At 38.6% G+C, this 24,105-nt stretch overlaps 1 protein-coding gene across 1 annotated transcript in view; it reads left to right on the top strand.

Annotated features, from left to right (window-relative positions):
• Positions 1–24,105, top strand: part of SPAG17 (sperm associated antigen 17) — a 109,806-nt gene that overhangs the window by 25,180 nt on the left and 60,521 nt on the right. Inside the window, exons 5-14 of the mRNA XM_055710570.1 lie at positions 2,134–2,344; positions 6,224–6,418; positions 13,780–13,961; positions 16,668–16,823; positions 17,533–17,614; positions 17,976–18,094; positions 19,001–19,138; positions 19,227–19,340; positions 20,746–20,896; positions 22,545–22,775. Coding sequence (XP_055566545.1) covers positions 2,134–2,344; positions 6,224–6,418; positions 13,780–13,961; positions 16,668–16,823; positions 17,533–17,614; positions 17,976–18,094; positions 19,001–19,138; positions 19,227–19,340; positions 20,746–20,896; positions 22,545–22,775 — 1,579 coding nt within the window. The remainder of the gene's footprint in view (positions 1–2,133; positions 2,345–6,223; positions 6,419–13,779; positions 13,962–16,667; positions 16,824–17,532; positions 17,615–17,975; positions 18,095–19,000; positions 19,139–19,226; positions 19,341–20,745; positions 20,897–22,544; positions 22,776–24,105) is intronic.

Here is a 24,105-nt window from a genome sequence, read left to right on the forward strand (position 1 = left end):
AGCCTGTAACTTTGATGTGGCAAGATTATTCTTGTAACTATAATTTTATTTCCCTGGAGAGTCTCAGATACTCAGTATTGAAGGTTGAAGAATCTCTGGAACTAACAGTTCTTCTCTGTTTTAGCCAAGCAACCTGGACAAAGTTATCGCCTCCTCTGGATTGCATCTGTATCAAAGCGTGACAGGCAAATGTGAGAGCAGCAGTGGGAGGACAAAGATAGAGTCAAGAACTGGGAGGGCTCTTGGCCATGAGGATGCTTTGCAGTACAGAATGGGCAGAAACTGGCTTTTAATTTAGAATTCTATCTCTGAATTGTCTGCCATAAAATTTTTAATCCTTTTCAATGAGCTTGTACAGTAGAAGTTCCATTGTCAACAACTCAGGAGTTGAAACCAGGATTTGACTAGCAAATCAGTTCCCAGAAAGCCAACATAACTGCTCATTGGTTTTTTAGAGTAGACACCAGTTAATAGAATGATTGGCAGAAGAAAAACAGCAAGCAAATAAACAAAAATAAACCATTGTCAAATTTCTGTATTTCATTAGGAGCAGAAGTTAGTAATAAATTTACAGATGTATGCATTTAAATTAATATGTAGAAGATAAGTGTCTCTGAATTAGAAAAATGTTTCAGGTAGTAAGAGAAGTAGTAATAAAATAACAAAATTACAGAATGTAAAGCTATTGGAAGATTAGAAACTCCACAAAAAGCTGCACCTTGTAGGGAAGGAGAAATACGCCATTGAGAGGAAAAGGAAAGAGTCCTAGAAAGGAGATATTATACTTCCTGAGGTAGTAAGGTCAGCTAGTGTTCTTTGTTGGAATCTTGACAAGTTCAGAAGTGTCTCTGCTTATTTGAGACTTAATTACATAAAATGATGCAGATGCAATGGATAAAGCTGATTGTGAACTTTGTCACCTGATGATTATATCATCTGTTTTGATGTGTGCATCAGCTTAGAGTTCTAAGTAGTACTATCAAAATCTTTGGTTTGAAATGTCAAAAGCGGAATAAATTTGAAAGAAAATAATGAAAGCATCAAAATCCCGCATTTCACAGCACAAATAGTTTTAAGGATCTCTTGAAGGCCTTTCCGAATTTTACAGAAAGGGAATGCATGAAGAAGGGAAAAGCAGGAAAGATTTTCTGCTTTGGTTTTGAATTTGAACTAAACACACCTCTACAGCTGGAAAGTCTGCTTTTCCAGCTGGATCTAGGGAAGGCAACTGTGTAGAGTTAACTGCCCTAACTCATTTGCATGGAGAGCTTTTCAATAGCCTTTAAAGTGACACCAGCAGGATGGTAACAGTGAGTTAAGTTAATATTGTTTTATTATATTTAATTTAGCTTTACAATCCTTAAATGCAATTCTTGCATTGTTAGTGTGTAGTACTGCTGCTGGGTAGAAATATGGTGGAGACTTCCTTGCTCTTACAGCACCTTTATTTATTTTGGATTATTTTAATTTTAGACTGACTCAGCTTTCTGGATTTATAGTGTGAGGCTCTGGGACACTTAAAAAAAACTTTTTTCATTCTTTAGTCTTAAATTACTGAGCAGAACTTAATGTAGGTGGTTTTGTTTGAAAATAATGAGAATGGCTGAGTAATATCCTGTGTGAAATGAGCACAAGACTCTCGGTTCTAGTTTATAGTAGACAGATATTTACATCAAAGAAAAATAGTGCTGGTACCATTTTACACCATATTCAAGAGTGTTAACAGAGATGCTAAAGACTTAACAGAAATTGAATTTTTGTCTTATTCCCTTCAGCCCAGGGAAGGTTCCTGGCTGATGCAAGTGCTGTAACGGTAGTAACTAAAGCGCAGTGATTCTTTACTCGTCTGTCTACCAGTATGCATTTCATTAGTTTTGTAGGTATAATGTCTACCTGCCTCTCACAGTTCCTTTTTAATGTGAAGTCTTAACACTATGATATAGTAAGAATATAATAAACTGAATGGTTTTTGAGAAAGAAAGAGTGTTCAAGACAGCTTCACCACATCAACATTGTAGTGGCAGGGAGGGAAAAGTATTCAAATAAAAAAATTGAATTATGGAGTCTTACAGCAGATTGCCCCTGGTTCTGCACAAAGGCTACAATGAGAACTTAGTTTATTTATTTTGTCAGGCAGAAGAAGAGCAACAAAAGGAAAAAGATGGAGGGAAAGAGAAAACTAAACCTTCTGGCAAGAATGAGAACATTTCTACTGCCAAGACAGCTGAGAAAGAAAGGAGAGGAAAAAAGACAGAAGAAGTAGGCCCTCTAGCACCATTCACTGATAAAAAGGACACTCAGCTGAAGCGGAGGGGACAAGTGGAAAAGGAGGACAGATACATTGGTATGTAAAAAATGCAGATACACTCCTGATGAACTTGCTAGAAATCTTGCAACCTAGCTTTTGAATACTTTGTTTTGTTCCATGTGGAAAAGTCAAGATTTATTTGGCAATATTAAAGCATCACCACTTTGCATTTGAAGAGGGCACTGTGTTCTGCTCAGTATTAGGATAGATTGTGTAATCCAAGAAATAAAATACCGGTGAGGTATATGTAGCATGTTGACATCAAAATGTTTTAGCACATGTAAAACTAAAAGAAAGTGGCTAAACAAATCCTACAGAAAACCTTTCTTACAGAAAGATTTTGGAATAATTAAATGCATTCGTGTCAGTATCCAAATGTGGCTCTCTCCTTGTATTATAAAGTATGACAGAGCTGTCTACCGTTGTCTGGGGATGAAGCCAGGTTCTGTACAAAGGGTATTATGATTTAATTTGATGGGAAAACTTGTGGATAGAACTGAGACCTGAACAAATCTACTCCAGAAATGAGCTGTACAAGGTAAATGATAATATGTTAACTAGTGCTTCAGAAAATATTTATTCTTAATACATAGCACCCATGATTACAAATTTCACTGGAACGAAAAATATTGGAGAACATGCATAGGTCTCCTCATTAGATCACAGTTATATTAATTTGGACCATAATATGTTTGAGCCACATCAACATAAACAGGATCTCTCCCACTGGACAAGTATTTGCTGGGTTTTGGATACATTATATGTGCCTGCTATTCCCAAGCTGAACTGCTGGCTTTCCTCAGTCTTTCATGCGATCTTTGTCTGTATCTCATTTGAGATCAATGGCACTCTTCAAGCACCTAAGAAGCATCAATCCAGGTGTTTAGAGCAAGTCTGGGTATTACTGAAGCTGACAAAAGTACGCAAAACCACAACAGTATCTATCTGTACATAGCTTCTCATTTTTTTAGGTAAGGCTTGGCTATAACATCATTCTTTTGATGATTTTTAAGGGTTTTCAGGGCCTGAAAGGAGAAGTGTTCAAAGAAATACTCATGCCTTTAAGAACCCACGCTGAAGCAATGTAGAGAACTTACGTCGTCTTACTAAAATCTTCCTAAAATTGGTACAGAATATACAGTACACAGTAACTTTGGGTGGGTATTAATGTGCTTCCACTCAGCCCCATAGAAACAATTTTACGAGCTTCAATATTTTTGCTCCCTGGTGCCTTGAAAGATGGGCAGAAGATATCAGGTACCTGTATAAGGTTCTGATTGTACTCTGTATTGATTCTAAGTCTTACAAAAAAAAAAAAATGCATTCAGTGGATTCATTTCCAATGTGAAGACAATAAGGAACTACCTAACAACAGAAAAAAGGTAATCTGAGCTTGCTACTTCTTTTAGTCATGTTGAGGAAGACAATGAGGAGGAATCTGTAGCCTTAAGAAGGACAACACAACTATTGTTTTATGTGGAGAGGTAATTGTTTCTTAATTTTCTCTTGGTATGGACTTCTGGGTGGAATTGTCAGGAAGAATGAGGTCAGGCATTGCCAAAACTTCTGGAGACCATTCTAAATGAACATTAATCATAGTGCAACAACTGTGTCAGGATTTTCTGTCTTTCCTTGAGAGCATGGCAATAAAGGTTCTCAAGGACCTCATGTCAAAGCCTTGGTTTGTGTCTTGGGACAAAATGGTGCCAGCTCCATTTCTCAGTGTCATGAACATGTAGATCTATGAAACTTTTCTATTGAGAATGTAGTACTTTAAAAATCTTCATGTATATGCCATTTTTTACAAAAGTCTGAGCAAAAGACGCTAAGAACCTTGGATGTTCCTTAAAGCTGACACAGTAAAAATTTTTTTCAGCAATTTTGGCCGCTCTAATAGAGTCATACAATCATTTAGGTTGGAAAAGACCTTTAAGATCATTGAGTCCAACTGTAAACCTAATGCTACCAGGTCCACCACTAAATTATGTCCCTAAGTGTCATGTCTGCCTTTTAAATACCTCCAGGGGTGGTGACTCGTCCACTTCCCTGGGCAGCCTGTTCCAATGCTTCATAACCCTTTCAATGAAGAAATGTTTCCTAATATCCAATCTAAATGTCCCCTTTTTATATTTGTTTTAAAGTAGCTGTATCAAGCAAAAACCTGAAATTTGTACTTGAGAGTAGTCTTACTGCTTATATATAACCATGTCTTGAACTCAAAAGACAATCTGTATCTGGTTTTAGTAGCTAACAGTCATTTTGTCATTCAACCCTAGTAAATACCACCTTTCTGAAATGGAATATTTCTGCTTTTGCATAATCTTGAGATTACTTACACTTATGTCTTTCATCATTGGAATATGAACTAGTTGCTGATCATTAGAACTGACTGATTATTATCAAGTTGTCATGATGATTAGCATAATCATCATTATAACTTTTGAATGGTAGGCAGTCTTCTTTTCAGCATGTATGCATTGGAATTTTTGGATCTCTGTAAGTGACGGTGCAGACATCTGTCTTTTTTATTGGAAGTCATTAGTGCTCAGTAATTACATGTGTTCATGCTTTTTCTTCCTGCAGTAACTGAGGCATCAAAACGTGTCATTCAGTTTCAGTACTAGCAGTGATATAGTGGACTGGTTTTCTTCTGGCTTTGATATTGCTTTATGTGATGTATGTACTGGGCTGTGGTGGCTACTTGCTCAGCCAGTATTCCTGCACATTACTGTGTTCTTTTGCATTTGCCTGATGGTATGGGGAGAGACAGCCACACTGCCAGCCTGCTGCTCCATGGCAGCAGCATCTGCGCAGCCCTGGCGATGTACTTGAGCACAGGCAGATGTCAGTGCCAGGCTGCCTTTTTTCCTGCCCTTTGTTTCTCCCTTGGATGAATGACTCCCGCGAGCTGAGTGGCTAAAGGAGTTTTAAGTGTGTTGTGTTAGTAGGCATAAGAAGGAATCTTAATGCTAAATAGAACATAAAACTGTTTTGTGGTTAGCGCAGGATAGTCTGCACAAATTGTATGCGTTCCGTAGTCGATGGAGAGGTATAGGAGCTTCAGCAGGCAGTTTCTGTTGTCTTAGGATAAATAACCATGCTGGATGAATTAAATCACCGGATAACTGTCTGAATACCTGTATTTCTGAATGTGCCATGAATGGAATCTCCGCAGTTAACTTAGAGTCAAGCTTTTAGGGGGCCCATTTTTACTTACATAATGCTTAACCTCTTGCTTTGCTACTGAAAAGTTGCTATGCATATTTCTACAGAACTAATGAGACCAAACATAGCTGGTACTCAATGAAACTTCTCATCTGCACTTCAGGATGAATTTGGATATGCCCCTTGCCAACTAAAAGGACTAGTGTGAGCTGGTATTACCAGCTGATGAGGATTTTGACAGGGAGGCCATCTAACAAACATGGGACAGTCAGCTCGTATCTGCAGCTAATCCTTCCAAATTATTATAGCTCATGTAATCTCTCATCTATAAGACACAGTAACTTCCTCTGTGTGCTCCCTGGCCAGCTTTATGCAGGATGAAATAGAATAGTTTAAACTACCATTGGAGCGTATGAGTATGTCCTGACACTACACTCCTTAAAGAGAAGCAATTACAGAAATGCTGCTACAGCTAGCATTCTGGTTATAATCGGCTTCTCCAGTTCTTCTCCTGGTGCTTCTCCAAGCAGTTACTACTTCTGACTTGTATTTTTCCTGCTGAGTTCTAGGTGGTTTGCTACAGAAGACTTCAGTCTAATGCACATAATATTTTGAAATTATATGATGAGGTTATAAAAGAACTGTTTCTCTGATGTTAAATTTCTGTATTCCTATATAGTCGAGAAAAAACTGAATTTTGTTTACCTTTTGAATGTCTTTGCTTTAATCTGTCTGTGTTGTTTTGAACAGATGATGAACCAGATGATGGTGCCCATCATTACTTTATCATTTTGGGTTTCCACAACCCTCAGCTTTTGGCTGTGATGTCTGATCTTGGGATTAAAATTTCAAGTGTAATTAGAATTTCTTCTGAGAATTACAAGCCATTGCAGACATACTTGGAAGCAACTAAACTTCAAGGAGAATCTTTACTGTCACCTGAAGGTAATCTGGTCCTAAGAACAAATTTTGTTGTAGAAAGGAGACTGTTTTATATTGAAGACTGTTCCTGCTGTGTTTTTCTCACTCTCTGTGCCTTGTGTTTGTGCATACTAACTTGTGCATAACTAACTGTATGTGTTCGTGCGTAACTAATTGTAACATAACTAACCTTGTGAGCAGCTGTGTTGGCAAGTGCAAAAATGGTGTTGCCATTGGTTGGCACCAAACCAAATGGTTTGCCTGTGCAAAAAACTTGCCTCAGCTGGACAGTAGAAAGAGGGACTGACTAAGCATGCAGTGCCTGCAGCCATAGTTTTCTGCAGCAGCCATCAAAGGACAACATTTTACCAAATGCCTACTTCTATGAATCATTAGTCAGGAAGGTGTGTTGCTAAGCAAACTTGGCTCACTTGGTAACTTCAAGGGAAGTGCACAGCTGCTCTGGGACTGTGGCCCCAGCCAGAGAAGAAGATACCACAGAATAATATCCTGTAATTGTGCTGGGCTGTCCCCAGGCTGTAACACCTCAATTGAACTGGGATCCTGTTGAACAGCCAGCTAAATGTGAGTCATCAGTGAAGGTTACTACTGAGCTGTAGTAACAAAGCCAGTAGATCAAGGGAAGTGGTTATTCCCTGTTACTTGGCTCTCATGAGAAAAGAGTTCTGGGCTCTACAGTACAAGGAAGATGTTAGTCAAACTTGATTGAGTCCAGCAGACAGCCACCTGATGAGGAGTGGCTGAAGGATCTTGGCTTGCTTGATCTGGAGAAGAGTTCTTACGAGGCACCTAATAGCATCCTTCTAACACCTCTGAGAAGGTTACCAAGAACACAGAGCAAGACTCTTCATTGAGGTATGAGGAAGAAGAAAAAGGAGATGTGATCATGAATGGCCTTTGGAAATCCCAGGCCCTGGAGGCAGGAAGAAAGTCTGGAGCAAGGAAGACATACCCTTGGTGGAAGAGGATCAGGCAAGGGAATAGTTAAGCCAACTGGACATATTGAAGTCCATGGGACAGATACTGAGGGAGCTGGCTGTGAGGCCATTCTCAATGACTTTTGAACAATCATAGTGATTGGAAAAGATGCCTGAGGACCAGAGGAAAGCAAGTGTCACTCCTAACTTCAGAAATGGCAGGAAGGACTCAGGGAACTAAAGGCCACTTAGACTCACCTTGATACCTGGAAAGATGATGGAACAGCTAATCCTGGAAACAATTTCCAAGCATGTGAAGGACGGGAAGTTAGTCTGTCAGCATGTTCAGAGGGACCTCGACAGGCTGGAGAAATGGGCTGGCAGGAACCGCTTAAAAATCAACAAGGGCAAGGGCAAAATCCTGCACCTGGGGAGGAACAACTCAATGCACCGGTTCTTGGTGGGGCTGATGGGCTGGAAAGCGGCTTGGCAGAAAAGGACCTAGGGGTGGTGGCGCTAAGTTGAACATGAGCCCAGAATGTGCCTTTGTGGCAAACAAGGCTAATGGTATACTGGGCTGCATCAGGTCAAGGGAGTTGATCCTTCCTTTCTACTCCGCACTGATGAGGCCACACTTGGCGTTTTGTGTTCAGTTCTGGGCTCCCCAGTGCAGGAGAGATACAGAGCTACTGGAGAGAGTCCATCAAATGACCACAAAGATGCTTAAGGGACTTGGGCATCCCTCGTAATCCCTCAGAGGCTGAGAGAGTTGGGAATGTTTACCCCGGAGAAGAGAAAGCCCAGAGGTTTCTCATCAATGTATATAAATGCCGGAATGGAACATGCACAGAAGAGGAAGCCAGGCTCTTTTCAGTGGGGTTCAGTGACAGGACAAGAGGCAATAGCAAAAACTAAAACACAGGAGGTTTTACCTGAACACAAGGAAACACTTTTTTACTGTGAGGGTGACTAACAGTGGCATAGGTTGCCCAGAGAGGCTCTGGAGTCTTGGTCCTTGGAGATATTCAGAAGCCATCTGGGCATGGTCCTGGGCAGCCTGCTCAAGGTGTCCCTGCTTGAGCAGGGAAGTTGGACCAGGTGGCCCCCAGAGGCCCCTTTCAACATCAACTGTTCTGTGATTCTGCAACTGGAATAGAAGATTCTGGCAAGATGTAAGGGGAGGGGAAGGGGGGTGGGAAATTACCCAAAGGCAGTCAAGCATTGCAACAGGTTGCCTGTAGATGTTGTGGGATCTCTGTCTTTGGAGGTTTTTCAAGGCTGAGCTGGATAAAGCCCTGAGCCTGTTGTCTGAATTGCCTGTGGACCATGCTTTGAGCAGGAGATTGAGATTCCTCCAGACCGGAATGGTTTTAAATCTAAGTTGAAGTCTGGTGATAAGTAAGTGGAAGTGAGAAAGTTAGTTGCTAGCTGTAATTGTTCATACATGTGTTTTTTGACTAATAATGGTTCCAATTATAACTCTGCATACTGATTTTCTGCAATGTTCTCTGTGGCGCTGGGAAATTCCTTGTGTTCTGACACTGTTGAGATGTCACGAGCAACCCAGTAAATGAGAGGAGTGTGTCCTGGGTATGGTGGGCAGGAGCGCGGGCTATGGGGGTTGGTTACGTCGGAGGGCTGAAGGGCATGAGATGGGATGTTGTGACTGCTGTTCTGACCACGGGGTAATAACAACTGTTTACCTGTGAGTGTTGTGGGGGCTGAGCTGTCTCAGTGCGCTGTTCCTTCTGTCCGATTTGTGTTGACTAAATGAGATCTTGTAATGCTACAGGTTAGATTGTGTGGGCACAAGGGAATCAGTCCCCAAAGGTGCCAGCGTGAGATGACATGAGACATGTAGCCTTGACACGAGATGTGTAGCCTTTATGACTTGGGCAATCACAGCATCAGCTGGTGGACTCAAAGAAATAATGTCAGGTTTGAATTTGAGCAGTCTTATCTCTGGGAAAAGAATGAGAGGAAAGTATAATTTCCAGCTTCTCATAGTTTTGTTAGAACTTGTAAAATTTAAATGTAATGTCTTACTAGAAGATAGTTGGAAGTGCAGAGAGCAGAAAGCATGGGTTTGTTTATTTTCATTTTATTTGCAACAGCTGCTGGGGGGGGAGGCAGCAGATTTCCCCAAATATTTCCAAAGTTATATCACATTTTCTTTGGTCTGTATAATAGTAGGAAGACTTTACTAAACTTAGATAATTAGTAATTAACATCTGTGAGGAAACTTTTTAAAGACGAAAAAATACAAATATAGATTATAGTATCTTGCATAAATAGTGTTATAGGTAGTAATGCAAGTTTTCCTCTTTACTAAGAAAGGATAGGTTGCATAGTAAGAAAACAGCTTGGCTAAACCATGCATGCTTTGTGGACCTCAAATGTAAGGAAGCATTTCAGAATTAGAAACAGGTCAGGTCGCTAAGATTTAGAATATATGTTTATTATGAGCCTATTGGCACAAAATGCCAAAATACGAAATGGGGTGCAGGAGGAGGCCCAAGGGAAATGTTTGCTCAGCAGAGGAAGAACTCCCAGGAGGTGGTGCTGGGAAGGCTGGCGGCGGTTAATGTTTTGTGGGTCGGGGGGGCAAGGGCAAGGAGCTTTTTGCACTTGGTGGCCTGTGTTTTCCGGGGGGGGGGGGGGGGGGGGGAAGTAAACTGTTTTCACTACAAATTCTGTTGCACACAGGTGATAGTTATAACTAACCACAATTAATGCTGGTAGCAGCAAGATTCAGCTTCAGATTGTGGGGGAGTAGGTAAAACAACTGAGTGCTACTTAGGTAAAGTGGAGAACTTTTCAGATCAGCTGTTTCAGATTAACTTAAATAGTATTCTGTTTAAGATTGGCCTACCATTCTCATTTGTGTTTGAAAACTCACAACAGCAAGTAACATAGTGGAAGAAGAGCTGTGAGGAAGAGGGAAAGGAACACAGATAGCCAGGGTACTGTAATCTGCTTAATTTCTGTTTCTGGAAAAATGCTGGAACAAATAATTTATAACCACTTAAAAGAAAAATGAGGAGATGAGTAACAGCTTGTGTATGCTGTTCAAGAGCAAATAATGTCAAGCAAGTCTACTTTCCTTGCAAAATGAAGCACTGGCCTTCTGAGCAGAAGAGTAGCCTGTGTTGTATATTTGGATTTTAATAAGGCTATTTCACGTGGCCCACGATGGATGAGGTAGGTGTAAATGAAAATAAATATATAGTAGGTGCAGCATCATTCAAAAATCTTGGCCTCTGTAGAGTAACCATTAAAGGTTTGCTATCAAATAGAAGGATGCGTGGAACAGGCTTAAGGGAGTTTATGCTGGGTCTGGTATTTGGTGTTCTAAGTATTGGAATAAGGGGATGTAATTCAAATGCAAAGTATTCTTGACAGCACAGAAAATAATAATCTGGAAAAAAGACTTTTCCATTTAATGTGGATGATATAGTATGCTTATACAAGAATAATTAAATGTACAAATAAAGAGTAGGAAAGGCATGGCTAGATGACAGGTTTGAGAGAGAGGCTGTCGTGCTGACTTCACAAATGAACATAAATCAGCAATATCACTATGCCACTAAACCCCTAAAATAATCCCATCTCTAGATTATAAATGAGAATATGGCCTAAAAAAAAATACTTGAAGTAATTTTATCATGCAAATAAACAGTGAGATAAGACCTTGGAAGAAATGTGTGCAAATGAGATAAATTCCAGATGGTGGAAAAGAAAATTATTAAGGAACTATAAAATTTCACCTACAAGGAAAAAAGTGGAAGTGTTATCCTTAAACTTAAGAAGAGAAGGCTGAATGATGTGGTGGAGAAATTAAAGTTCTCAAGTTTGTAAAAGACAAAAGATGAAGAATTTAAGTTGCAGTAGAAAAAAATGCAGAGGAAGAGTCTTCACAGGTGAGGCTAGTGAAGTATGGAAGTAGGCTGAGTAGGAGTATTATTGAAACTTTGAGACTTTTAAGGTTAAATTAAGACAAAACATCTGTCAGCAGTGGCACAGATGTAATTAATTGTGCCTTGGAGCAGGTATTAACTCAATTATTTCATAGTTGAATGACTTACAAAGTAGATCATCATTCATCATCTTAATAACGTATGGATACACTTTTATATGGGAAGACATTAACCTGTAAATACAATTATGTTATAGTGTTTCTGTTGTTCTTAGCATGAATACCCAGGAATCATGGACTAGGGACCATAGCTTTTGTGTTCTTTTCCTTCCTGTGTGTTTTCATCCCCTAATGGCTTTCAGTTTATGAAGCTACCAAGTCAAGCACTGTTAGTACTCTCTCGTACAGCTAGTTTTCTGTTCCTCTAATCACTCTAGTAACTGTGTAACTTTTCTGAAAGCTAACGAGAGAACTCGGACCAATCTCTCAGCCTGACAAAATGGAATTTGTTTTTGTCCATGTCAGCTGAAGGCGTGTGACCTGACACATCCTAGTGATTGTAGGATTTCTGTGTTCACGGTGATGGGTCAGAATCGCTGTGCAATGAATTAGTCTATACTAGATGTTTGTCTTCCACTGTTACATGATGATAACAGATACTATTGGTTTTTTTAATGGTGTTTTTCCAAAATCATGTGGTGTACTGCTGGGTACTGTCTCACTTCTGTTACTGAAGACTTAAAGGGAATTCTATTCCTTTGTGGGGTTGTGCCAAATCTCTTCTGTATTGACAGCTTCTCCCAGCTCATGCCCATTCTTTTGGGGTTACTTATGAAAACTTTAATTCATTCTGAGAGGGTTCCCATGGTGAAAATATACTTGAGGAAGGAAAAGCCTTAGGATTGCAGTCAAAAGAATGAAGAGGGAAGGTAGTAGTCAAGGGCAGAGCCTCTAATAATTGGCCCTGGCAAGCCGTGATGTTTCTATGAAAGGGGAAGCCTAAGTGTTATAAACATTTTTGTGTGTTTTTCATTATTAACCTATGGGGTAGAGTTATAAAATGTTATTATTCTTCTATTGTAAAAAAAGAAATGTCTATTTCACCTTCCATTCAAAAATGCAAAGAGAAGAATCCATTGACTGAGCAGCCCTGAATCTGTTACGCTGCTGAGATGTGCTTTCACGGGCCAGGCATCGTCCTGAATTAGAGGGTATCTTTCACGAGCAAATGAAAAACAGAGGAAGGATTGTCCTGTGACTCAGATGAGCTGCTAGGAGCATAGAACCGTTTAAGACCAAGGGACCCTCTAGGCCAGTGATCTGTCTCCAGATCATAAACTAATGCACAAGGAAGCGTAAAGGAAAGGACTGGAAGCACAAGGAAGAGTACTAAGAAAGCGTGTATGGAACTTCTCTACATGTACATCACCTAACCAGCAGTCATTTTCAAGTCAACAGGTTTTCCTATCTGATGTGTTTTGTCTTGTTAGTAAACCTCAAGAGATTTAGTTTTTCTAAGTATTTGTTCAGTCTCCCCTTGAACACATGAGATTGTCTTACACCTATGGAACCTTTTGGCAGAGAGTTCCCAGGTCTTCTACCCGGTTTCTAGAGTCACTTAATGGGATGTATCTTCCAAATCATGAGAAGACTGTTCTGTATGTTAACAGGCAAACGTTTCTGATGGCTGTGTGCAGGAGGCATATATAACTTAGAAAACCTTAAGGAGATCAGCATGTTTTGCAGAGTCTACAGCCTCACTGAGTTGTTTTGTTTTAAAGCTGTGGGGCCCCTGGAATTATGAGCGAGGTATTTAGCCTTCATACTTGGGTTTTAGAAGTGCTGAGCACCCACAAGTCCAAATGAAAGCAGATCACTACAGGTTTAATGACCTTACATCTCTTAAATTAGGCTGTTAAAAAAGTATGGTTGATCTTAGATTCCAGAGTGTGATTGTAAGGTTGGCATTAAAAGAGAGAGATTTAGGGTTTTTTTGTTGGTTTGTTTGTTGTGGTTTTTTTTCTGTAGCTAGAGCATCTTTGAAAATTGATCAATACTACACAGTAAAGATAGAAACCGTACAACTTCTAGGCTTACTATTCCTAGTCATACTGTACCTTAATCACCTTTTGCCCTAATTTCTGTGCTAACCAACTTGTGATAGTAAGGCTTGTTTACCCTATACTTAAAGAACAGGCTTCCCAAGAGATGTGCTGGCAGCTGTGGAAAAGTGCAACCTGGGATTTATAAGTTTCATAGCTTTCATTTACTGTCGTTGTTTAGTTGGGGGGCGTAGAGGGGTGGGTTTGGTTTGGTTTTGTGGTTGTTTTTTTATTTTGAAAGAACTACCGTGTTTTACTGAGCCTTTTTATCCTGGAGGTTTTTAATCCTGAAGTTGGATGTCAGATTTTTGCTGAAACTCTGTGGATGGGAATGTTTTAACAGTACTTATGAAAGACTCATGTATGATTTGTGCTTTGTGTAAAAGGGAGACATTCTTCTGTGATTTATCTAATACTTATAAATTTTAGTTGCAGAAGCAGAGAAAAGAAAGAAAGATGAAGCTGTCGGAGACCTGAAAACATTTTGGAAATACCTGGAGCCAGTTCTGAACAGTGGAAAGCTTGGATCAAGTCTCTTTGATGTTGCCAGACTTCATCACCTAGTTAAGGAGACCGCTTTTCCCACTGACTGGTCTGACAGAGAAATGCTGGTCAGTAAAGTCTGCTTTCACAATGCATGACATGCTTTGGGCTTTGTAACATTTAAGACCAATTTAGAAATAACATGAAATTTTAGCTTGGTCTTCTATGAAACAGAACCAGAGTAGTTAGTATATTTATAATCTTTAACAAAAAATATTTCTCATGTATCCCACAAGTTTATTCAGCATGTATTCACAAGGAGTCCTTTGAATAAAAATACCTGACTTGAAGTTTCTTAATATTGTAGGGCACAGCAGCAGAGTTTTAAAATAGTTTGAGATACTAAATTTATTCAGCATCTTTACATAGACCCAATTTGGGTCTCATTAGAGAGGCAGATGTCTATATGAATTAAGACAAAAACTATATTTTTGTCCTCATACCGCAGGTCTACTTGATATATCTCAGAGCAGTTGCATGGGAACAAATTAAAATGAATGCAAGAATGCTTTTTGATATAAGATGTTGTTTTAACGTATCCAGTACTGCTTCTTTTTGTCACACCCAAACCATGGCTCTGGCTCATTACTCATTATAGCCTGCTGATTCAAGACTATTACTGGGCACTGCAAGAGAAAGTGAACCCTTAAAAATTTTTTCCAGCCTAGGTTCTCAAGTATAGTGAGGTAAAAGGATCCAGTATTTTTCAATCCACAATGGCAGCAGTAAAAAATAAAAACTGCTAAAACAAAATAAAGCAACGTGCCATAATTTAACCTACTGCATTTGTGGTCTGTATTATTAGGGTTAAAGGACAGACTACATCCTCCTAACACTTATGTATAGTACACTAAATCCTGTATATAAACAATCTGATGAGTTAGGAAGTACCCTTGATCCTCAAGGAATCAGAACAGTTTGGCTAAATCCACAGAGATTTCCAAGGCATTCATTAAAATGCCTCAATTGTGGAAACGTGTAGGCTTGCTACTCACAACATTACTTTTAATTATACTCTTGACCTAATCTGAAACTGTGAAGACTATTTTTGGAAAGAAGTTTTTTATCTTATGTATCTTCTAGCTGAAATAAAAGAGAAATGATCTGTCACTGAAAGTGTTCCAGAAGGCTGTAGTTGTAAATTCGCATTCTTCTGTATCTCAGAATTCAGCAGAGCTCTAAAGAAGTAGGAACATTTGTAAGTTTTAAAATATATAGATGGGAAGAATATAAGCTGTGAGTTCATAGGTGGATAGAGTAAGTCTGTTCTGGTAGACTTGCTGGAGAGTCTCCAAGCCATAGCTTGCTGCATCTCTGAAGTCCAAGATAAACAGATGGAAAACTCTTGTGACAAATCGTTAAGACATTGATATGAAAATTATGGAGTACTACATACAGCAAGTCGTCTCTACTTTCAGATTTCAGATCTTTAGAAAGGAAAATACTTTCAAAAATATGTTTTTTCAGTAGTCACTAATGGTTAGACTAGGAAAACACTTGACAAGCATCTGCTTGTCCTGAGATGAGGAGAGAACAAGCAGATTGAATCACAAAATTGTAATTACACTAAACTTTGCATGTGTCCTTTTGAGTAGTGCCAGCTGTTGTAACTTAGAACTTTGTGAAAAATCTTATTTTGTTTAAAAGATTGCACCTTTCAGACACTCCCAGTATTTTAAATTTTCATGTACTCTAGTGATCTCTTCTGAGTAATACATGAATGGAAGGCTTTTGTGCTAACCTGTTTTTTAGAAGGCTACTGAATTGGAAAAAAAAAGAGATGCACAAATATTAACCCTGAAATTTCTGTTTTCACAAATAGAAATTCTGTCCTAAATATGTCCTCTAGTCTTTAAATGTTATGGAAACTGAGACAAGTATTCCATAACTGGTCAGTGATTTGGAGTGCTTGGTCTGAAGTGCCATAAAGAGGGTTTGAGTTGAAGAATGCTTAATGCTTTGTAAGGGTATGGACAGCAGAAGACTCTGTCCATTAAAGCCACTGAAACTTGAGTGGGGCTTGGGGTCTCAAATACGGTTTTGGTATTTGTACAAAAACATTTCATATTTATAACAGCAATTGCTGATACTGTTTTTATTCCTCCCAAGCTTCGGTGAAAACTACAGTACATCACCTCAAGAGCCTTGAACCTTTCCTTGTCAGACTTTTGCAGATACAGCACTCTCCCTTTGGACATGCAGGCAGCGTGCTGACATTCCTTTGCTTGCACAGCTATGGAATTCAGAGTTCTGTTCTTGAGGCATTCTTTGTTTTAAAAAGGCAACAGAAAGAACAAAAATAATATGAGATGACATTATTTGGTTGGAATTTTATTTTTTATCCTTCTAGGGCAGGAGAATGGTTGACCTTGAAAATATGCTGCAGGTTGATCACTAGTGGAAACATGCACGTAGTCTATAAAACCGTTAAGTGACCTCTCCTGTTCATTCCCATCAAAAAAACCCAAACTTAAATTGCCATTGCAAGAGAGCAGACCTTGAACAGTTACTGTTAAGACAAGTTAAACTTTATAACAATGAAAGCAGTTAGGCAGTACTGGGTCCATACTGTGGTGTGACTGTGTTTAGGCAAATAGAAATGAGGCAGCCTTCTTTTCTTAAATAAAACATTTTGAATTAGTAGAGAAAAAAATCCCTTGGAAGATTTTAATAGTTGTGGATCTGCTGATTAGAGATCTAATGACTCGTGTGACTAAGCTACATGACACTTTTCTATGCAAATTTCATCCTTTGTATCTGATTTTCTGCCATAGCTTGCATTTGGCACTGCACTCTTTGAAAGCATTGCTTGTTTAATGTATGACTGCCTGGACTGGAGAAGACAGCATTGTAACTACTTGGAAAACACCAAGTTTATTAATGTGCCTGCATTATCAGAGAGCAAAGCGACACAACCACCTGTAACTGAGGCAAGGATCCTATTCTTCTTGTTGAGGATAGCTAGTTATAAGCTAGAATTGCTTGTGTTTAATTCTGCAGTCAAAAAGTCACCTTGGACCATCATTCCATGTGCAGTTTTCTGTGAATGAAATTGGGATTTGTGTCTTCAGCCTTTAAAACCTCAGAAATGGAAAAAAAAACCACAGCTGAGTGCTGGGGAAACAGAAAAAAGAAAATTTGAAAGATCATACAGGCATAAAGCATCACAGGTGTAACAATTCCTTAAATCGTTTCTGATGACACTTTGTTTTGTCTAAAAAAATCAATATGCTTGCATAGAGCTACTGTGTCTTGTTGCAGCTCTGTGAACTATCAGAAAAAGTTGGTTAGTTCTATGCAAGATCAGTTTTATTTTGTTTGTAGACAAAAGCTTAAGTGAGCAGAAGAAAATGGCTTATTAGGACATGTACTAGTGGTGGGGGAAAAAAATGGGTTTACTCCATCTGTAGCAGTACTAAATGCTCATTTAAAACATTCATAGAACTACTTTCTTACTGTCTGTCCCATGCAGGGTAAGGTGTGATTTTCCCTCCCCTAATACCAGCCATTTAAAAGTTTAGCATCTAGTCTAGGGTAAATAACCAAAGCTAAATGAAATTAATTTCTCCCACCTATTTGTGCAATCCTAATTTGTTCTACTGTTTCTGAAGTTTATCATCTTTATTTTAATTCCTTTAGGTACGACCAGCATCACAGATTACACCTTCAAAGAAAAAAAGGCAAGCAGAAGACATTCTGCAAACAGTAATTTTGCCACAGGGTACGTCTAAAGGATTAAAGCACTCACCTGTAGCTGTTCACTCTGTTGTACCAGTCATTCATCTGACAGCACAAATCCTTGAAATCATTGCACAGTTAGCTAAAGATGTGGTTTGATATTGTGAGAAAAGTTTCTTGGTGAATACATTGCGGAAGTCTCTAGAATCTGCAGTGGTGATAACAAAATTCTTTAGAAAATCATTTCTGTCTGTTCCTAGTCACGGTCACATTTAAGAGCTCTACAGTAATGGGCTGTGTTAGGCTTTTTTTAAGAAAAATTGTCTGAAGGTTGAGCTGGTTGGTAATACAAATTGGCTTTTCTTCAGAAATCGATCTTAACGTTTTATCTTTTATTACAACAGAGGAAGAAGCTGCTTCTTTGGCTGCTTCTGTGGACATGAGGTATTACAATGACTTGCTGAGTCAGATTCCCGAGGAATGCTTTTCTGTACCGCTGATGCTTAACTGCATGTTGGAACAGGTGGGAATATTATTTTTTTTGTAATTCCTTTGGCAAATCCAGCTTAGACCTTGTATAATGCATTGATCAAAGATCAATAAATCCATCTGTTTCAGCCTAATATAAGGGACTGTGCATGGAGGCACTGACTGAGGAGGTTCAATACAAAGGAATCACAGCTCAGAAGTGACATCTTTGGTTTTCTTTTGTATTGTGCACTTACCCTGTATATACAGTGTTATTCCAAAATGATTTTTTCAAGACTAAAGATCCAATATAATCAAACAAGGAAAAAGGTGTAATTTCTTAGCTAAGTCGATAACAAGTTTTCATGTGGTGCAACAATGGTATTGATACTGAACTTTGTTTTGTTCAGTAAAAAGGTGTTAGGACAAACCTAATATGAAAGTAGCATATATCGATGCTAGTGCTGGACAGATCTGACCTCTGTTGAGTTCAGGCATGAACTATGAGTTAAAGAGACCCAAAGTATGATTTGGAAATCTTCCTTGTTTTAGAAATAAAATTTTAGCACAATCTTATTTTTGTACTTTTTACAATTCAGTCTGAAAATAGACTCAGGCAAAAATACTCAAAATAAGGTCCAGCACCTGATATACAATCTGTGTTTTAATTATCTGTGTTAATTAACAATTCTTAACATGTCCAGTTGGAAATATTTTTCTTCTTATCCTTCCAAAAGTGAATAATAGGCGAAAATAGTTAATTCTGTTTTCCATAATCTTTGTTTTGGCCAGGAACTAACATGGAGAATTGCATTTTTGCTACTTGTAGAAAAAAATTGTGGTTTTATTTCCTGACAGAATTTATGGATGTTTAGCTTATAGCAGGAGCTGCTTTATAGTTTTAATGAAGTTAAACAGCAGTCATACTGTAATGAAAACTAATGTATTTCATGTTTGCCAGGTTATTGCAAGCGAAGAACACCTTACACCACCTAGCCTGGTGGTACCAGAGCCTCGGGCAGATGGGCTACATCATACCATTGCAGGTCATATAGCCTCTGTTCTTCCTTCTCTTTCACTTTCTGAGTGTGAAAAAAAGGTTTGTGTTGTCTTTTGTTTATTTCCTAAAATGACAAATCAATCCAATCTGACTACTGGGGTTTAATACATCTTTTTTTTTTTGACAGGATCTGTATGAATATTTTTCTCCTAAATACAATGCCAAAAAGACTGTCACCCCCAAGTACCCTCTCTTATTTAACTACCATGACACCCTGGCTCAGCGGTTGCACCTGCTGAAGGTATAGTGCTATCTATCATACATAAAGAGTTCTAAAGTCCACAGGTGGTGAATACACAATGCACTGGGAAGGGTGGAGTGGTGGTGTTGCAAAGCAGAACAGTGTAACCTAGATTTTCTCCTACTGAGATGGACACACTAACGTGTTCAGTCTGCTTAAGAAGCAGGGAGTTACTGCTACTGACAGTGGACATACCACAAACACAGAGCATTGTGCTGATGTCAGTGATCTGTTTGCATTAATAATAATGTTCAGCCTTCGGCATGTATGAGAGATATTACAAAACTGTGCTGATGTGCTGTAGCCAAACACTGATGCAACTGTGGAAAATGAGTTACTAGATAATGGTGATTTAGCACGTAGAGAAGTATAAGAAAAGATACAGAGGTGGTTAGTGAACACAAGTGTATTTAGGTTGGCTAAATAGTTGGAGCATAGTGTATAACCAAGATATTGCCAAATTCTCACAAAGGCAGAAAGGTTCAGAGACTGCAAGACTTGAGGTTATTGTGAAGTAACAGTTACCCAGACTTTCTGAACCAAAACACCACTGTGAATTTCTCAGTTTTTTCCAAAGCCAAGGGGTAGTCTTACCATCAAACTTTGAAAATACTCTGAAGGTAATACAAGTGATAATACGGTTCTAGATTTCACAGCTAAGGTATGTCTGCCTGGCTTCATGAATTACAAATTATATGTGGAATACTTTGACAACCATGGATTAAAACAGTATTCAGAAACAAATCAATACACTGGATGTATTCAAGCAGAAGGCAGGACTGAATAATCTCTGAGAGATGTCCTTAGCAGGCATGTGCTTGGTGTATATGATGTATTTGCTGATAAGGAAATTTAGGATATAGCACAATGTTTGAGGAGTGGATAGAGGAAAAAGGTTTGGAAGATACGGTCCAAGAAAAAGTTACTATAACTGTGTAATACTAAAAAAAGTGAAGATGAAAGTTACCAATAAGTCTCAAAAGATAGATCCTTAAATATATACGGATGCTGCTGTCACAGACTGATCATGAGTTTACAGACTTCATTACTGTGAGTAGTAGCACACACCAGCTGAAAGATACGTGGAAGGTACCTGCTGCCTCTTCAATAGATCAGTACATATTTCTGCATTCCAGAGTTTTTGAGTCTAGCTAGCAGAGGCAAATATCATCTAAAAAGTGTCTGTTGCTACGCTGTCAGTTATTCTCTTACGTATCTCCTTTTTTTCTGCCTAAAAGATCTGATACCATGATGTAAAAACATGCTGTGAGTACAAGTTTATGTTCAACTGACTTAAGCACATGCTTATGTCTTCTGGTATAAAAAGATTTCTTCAAGCATAATTTTTAGAAATCCTCTGGTGTGAAAGTTTACTTTGACTCTGGTCCTTTGTTTTTTCTTTCAGGTCCCAGAGAACTTAAATGCAGAAAAGATTGAACGTGAAATGATGGATAAACTGCCTTTTACAGAACTTATCCATTTCACCCTTCCTTCAACCGAAAACAACACTAAACGCTTGGCTAGCATTCACGAGCTCATGCACTATTGTACCAGCGGTAAAGTGATTTTCTTTTTCATTGATAGAACTTCCATGTTTTTGTTCTGGTTTGTGATCCTGTTAAATAGCAGGAATTTTGGGACAAGTTTTTTCAGCTGCCTCAAACTTTTGCATATATTCCCATTTTTGCTTATACCCTAGCCTACTCTAAACTTCAGTTAAACTTCAGACCTCATTTTCACGGTTAATGGGAAAGGCTATATGAGTACTAAATGTTGCACAACTAAGAGCTGGAAGGATTACAGAACTCCTTTACATATAGACACTTACTAAATTGGGGGGGGGGGGGGGCGGGTAGGGGGGGAGGTAGTTGTACAAAATTCTATTTTGATCCTGGGACACAGAAGAGACTGATGTAAACTGTTATGTCTATTTACCAAAACCCTTTTGGCGGAGGAGCACATGTGTCTTAGGTAGAAGATTTTTATTGAATAATAGAATATATTCTGAAAGCCATCTATGTAAGCTGTTGATTTTAATAATGAAATGGCTTCTGTAGTAGTGCTGTTATCAAACCAAGAATACATTCACTTCTTCAGCCATAATCACTCCTGCAGTTCCCTTTTCCTGGAGTGCGCATACCACCGTGACATGCACTGTGAAACCATCCCAGCAACTACATAAATACCCTTAGGTAGTTTTGAACATTTTCTCTGTACTACTAAGAAATACAAACATCCAAGTCCCTTTGGTTACATTTATGCCATCTAAACAGGCACAGGATTTGAAGGTACTTTCCCAGCTATTCAGTCCTGAAATCCCTTGTGTTGGATTACTTTACACTCGCTGCATTGTTTCTAGTTGTTGGTGCATTCATTTTGGACACTAAGCTGTTAAGTTGTTCTGTATTGCTGTAGTATTCCAGCTGATGGGTATAGAATTTGATGGTCTTCACTGGACCATACTATACTGCCAGACTCTCCCAGCTGTTACCTTAGCTAGAAATGTCTTCACTATTATCAAGAAGGTGATTGGCTTGAATGGGAGATAAGATATCCAACATTTTCAAGATGTGTGACCTGCTTGTGTGTTTATTGTAAAGAGAAAACTTTTCAAACTGAAGATGTTATTTGTATGATTTGGGCACTGAGCTACCTGTTTTAAGGTTCAGTCCTTCCCATGATTATCATTGTTATATTGACACCAATGCACACAGCCATAAATGGGATTTATTATTGCCTTTGCACCTTGCACACTTCTGTGTAAATTCTGTGTAAAATTTGGTCTGAAGAGAAAAAAAAAAAAATTATGCTTGGTTGAGAAGCTACAGGTAATGAAAAAGCTTATGATAATGGCAGCATTTTCATGAACTGAAAATAACTAGTTGTTAACTGGTTTGATAAATGCGACTCAGTATTTTAAAATCAACATCATTTATATAAAGTTAATGAGCCGGGAGGTATTCACATGTAGGAAGCACTTTGTTTAAGATGGATTAATAGTCAGGCATATCATTTTGCAGCTTGGAAGCGTTCAACTTCGAATACAGTGTAAAATGTAGCTCACATGATTTGATCCAATACCATTAAGGAAATTGTTGTTGGCTTTAGCAGAGTCGCCAAGAACAATACACTTACATAGCCTTCTATTTATCTTCTGCTGAGCTGTAAGGACATTTTCAGTTAATGACTGTAATTCTTTTATAGAACTTCTGAGTTGGGCTGAAGTAGAAAGAGCCTTCAGAGTGTTTACTTTTGAAAGCCTGAGGCTGACTGGGCTGAGTGACTCTGGTCTCCTGGAGAGCTCTGGATCTATGGTTGGAGGTGATTCTGAAGTGTCTCTTATCCCTTGGGATAATCCAGCCAGGTTTGCAAGACAGCTGAGACAACTCTTCCTTATGGAAAAGAAGCTGCATGGGAAATCTCCAAGACAGGCTGGTAAAAACCTCTTTGTTTTTGTTACTCCTGAAGAACTTGAATCCACTATTTATTTTACCATATCATTTGCTATTGCAAGGTTGTGATTTTTCTTGTATAAATCACCAAATTTTCAAGTATCGTACAGCCTGTACCCTGAGTATCTATGTAGGAATACTAGGTAAAGTCAAAAGGTAGCTGTTTTGTATGACAACATTAACAGTTTATTTCAGCAACTCTTTAAAATGGTATCTGTAGCAGAGTATGTACTAAAAAACTGTTTTGCTGCTTACGATATCAAACATATTTTATAGACATAAAATCCTGAAGACATGCTTAAATATCTTTCTGAATACAGGCTGTTGTGAATTATGATGGCAGACGAGTCTTTACAAAGTCAGTAGCAACCACAGAGTGAAATCAAGTGGTCTATGAGGTTAATTAGATGATTACTAGTGAATGAGTATTAGGAAATGCAAAGAATACATAACTTACACGAGGACTCTAAAAGGTGATACAAAAAGTTGCAAATTAAGAGAAGGTATGCTACGCATTGTAATTACACATGCATACATACCTTTTCCTTTAATTTTTTTTTTCCTTCTAGACTTCTCTCTTCTTTCACATACAGGTTAATCTAGCACAGAATTTCGACATTCAAAATTTTGGGCCAAATTCAGAAGTAGCAGGCAAAGAGGAATATATCTATTAGGTGCTGAAGAAAGTGAGACCAATGGAAAGAAATTGTAATAAGACTAACGTGGTAGAACTGATGTTGTAAAGTAGAAGTTTAAACATCCAGTTTCTATAGTCAAATTAGACTCTCTCTGTATTTGGCCAGAAATATGTGAAAACCCTCAAGTTAAAATCGTAAAGAATGTCTGAGCAATGTTTCAGCTTCATCAGCTTCTCTGACTTCATTTCCAGTCTCTGCAGTTGTATCTGTAGCAGGCTACTGGGTGGTGTTTGAGCCATTGTAACTATCTCGCTCATAGTAGAACAGGAGCAGTTTAGAGAGCAGGAGCTGACACAGCAAAGACCTCTTGCAGACAACGTGGAGTGAATTTTTTGAAAATTCTACATTTTCTCCTACAGATTCTAATCTGGGTCTAATGGGAAGTTGTTGGTCTGATTAAAGGAGCAGTGTTGGCCAAGAAGCAACATCAAAAACAAATGATTGTTTTTCTGGGATGCCAGGAAAGTAGAATTTATGTCAGTTTAAGTGGCTATACCTTTAGGTTCATGATGTTGCCCATGCTTTCCTGCTATAGCTATCTAGGCAACCAGTTTAGATGGGATTCTTTCCTTAGAAGGCTGAGACAGACAAAATTGAATCCTCCTTATCTGCCTC

The sequence above is a fragment of the Falco cherrug genome, chromosome 5 (assembly GCF_023634085.1).
Source record: "Falco cherrug isolate bFalChe1 chromosome 5, bFalChe1.pri, whole genome shotgun sequence".
Classification (NCBI taxonomy): Eukaryota; Metazoa; Chordata; class Aves; order Falconiformes; family Falconidae; genus Falco; species Falco cherrug.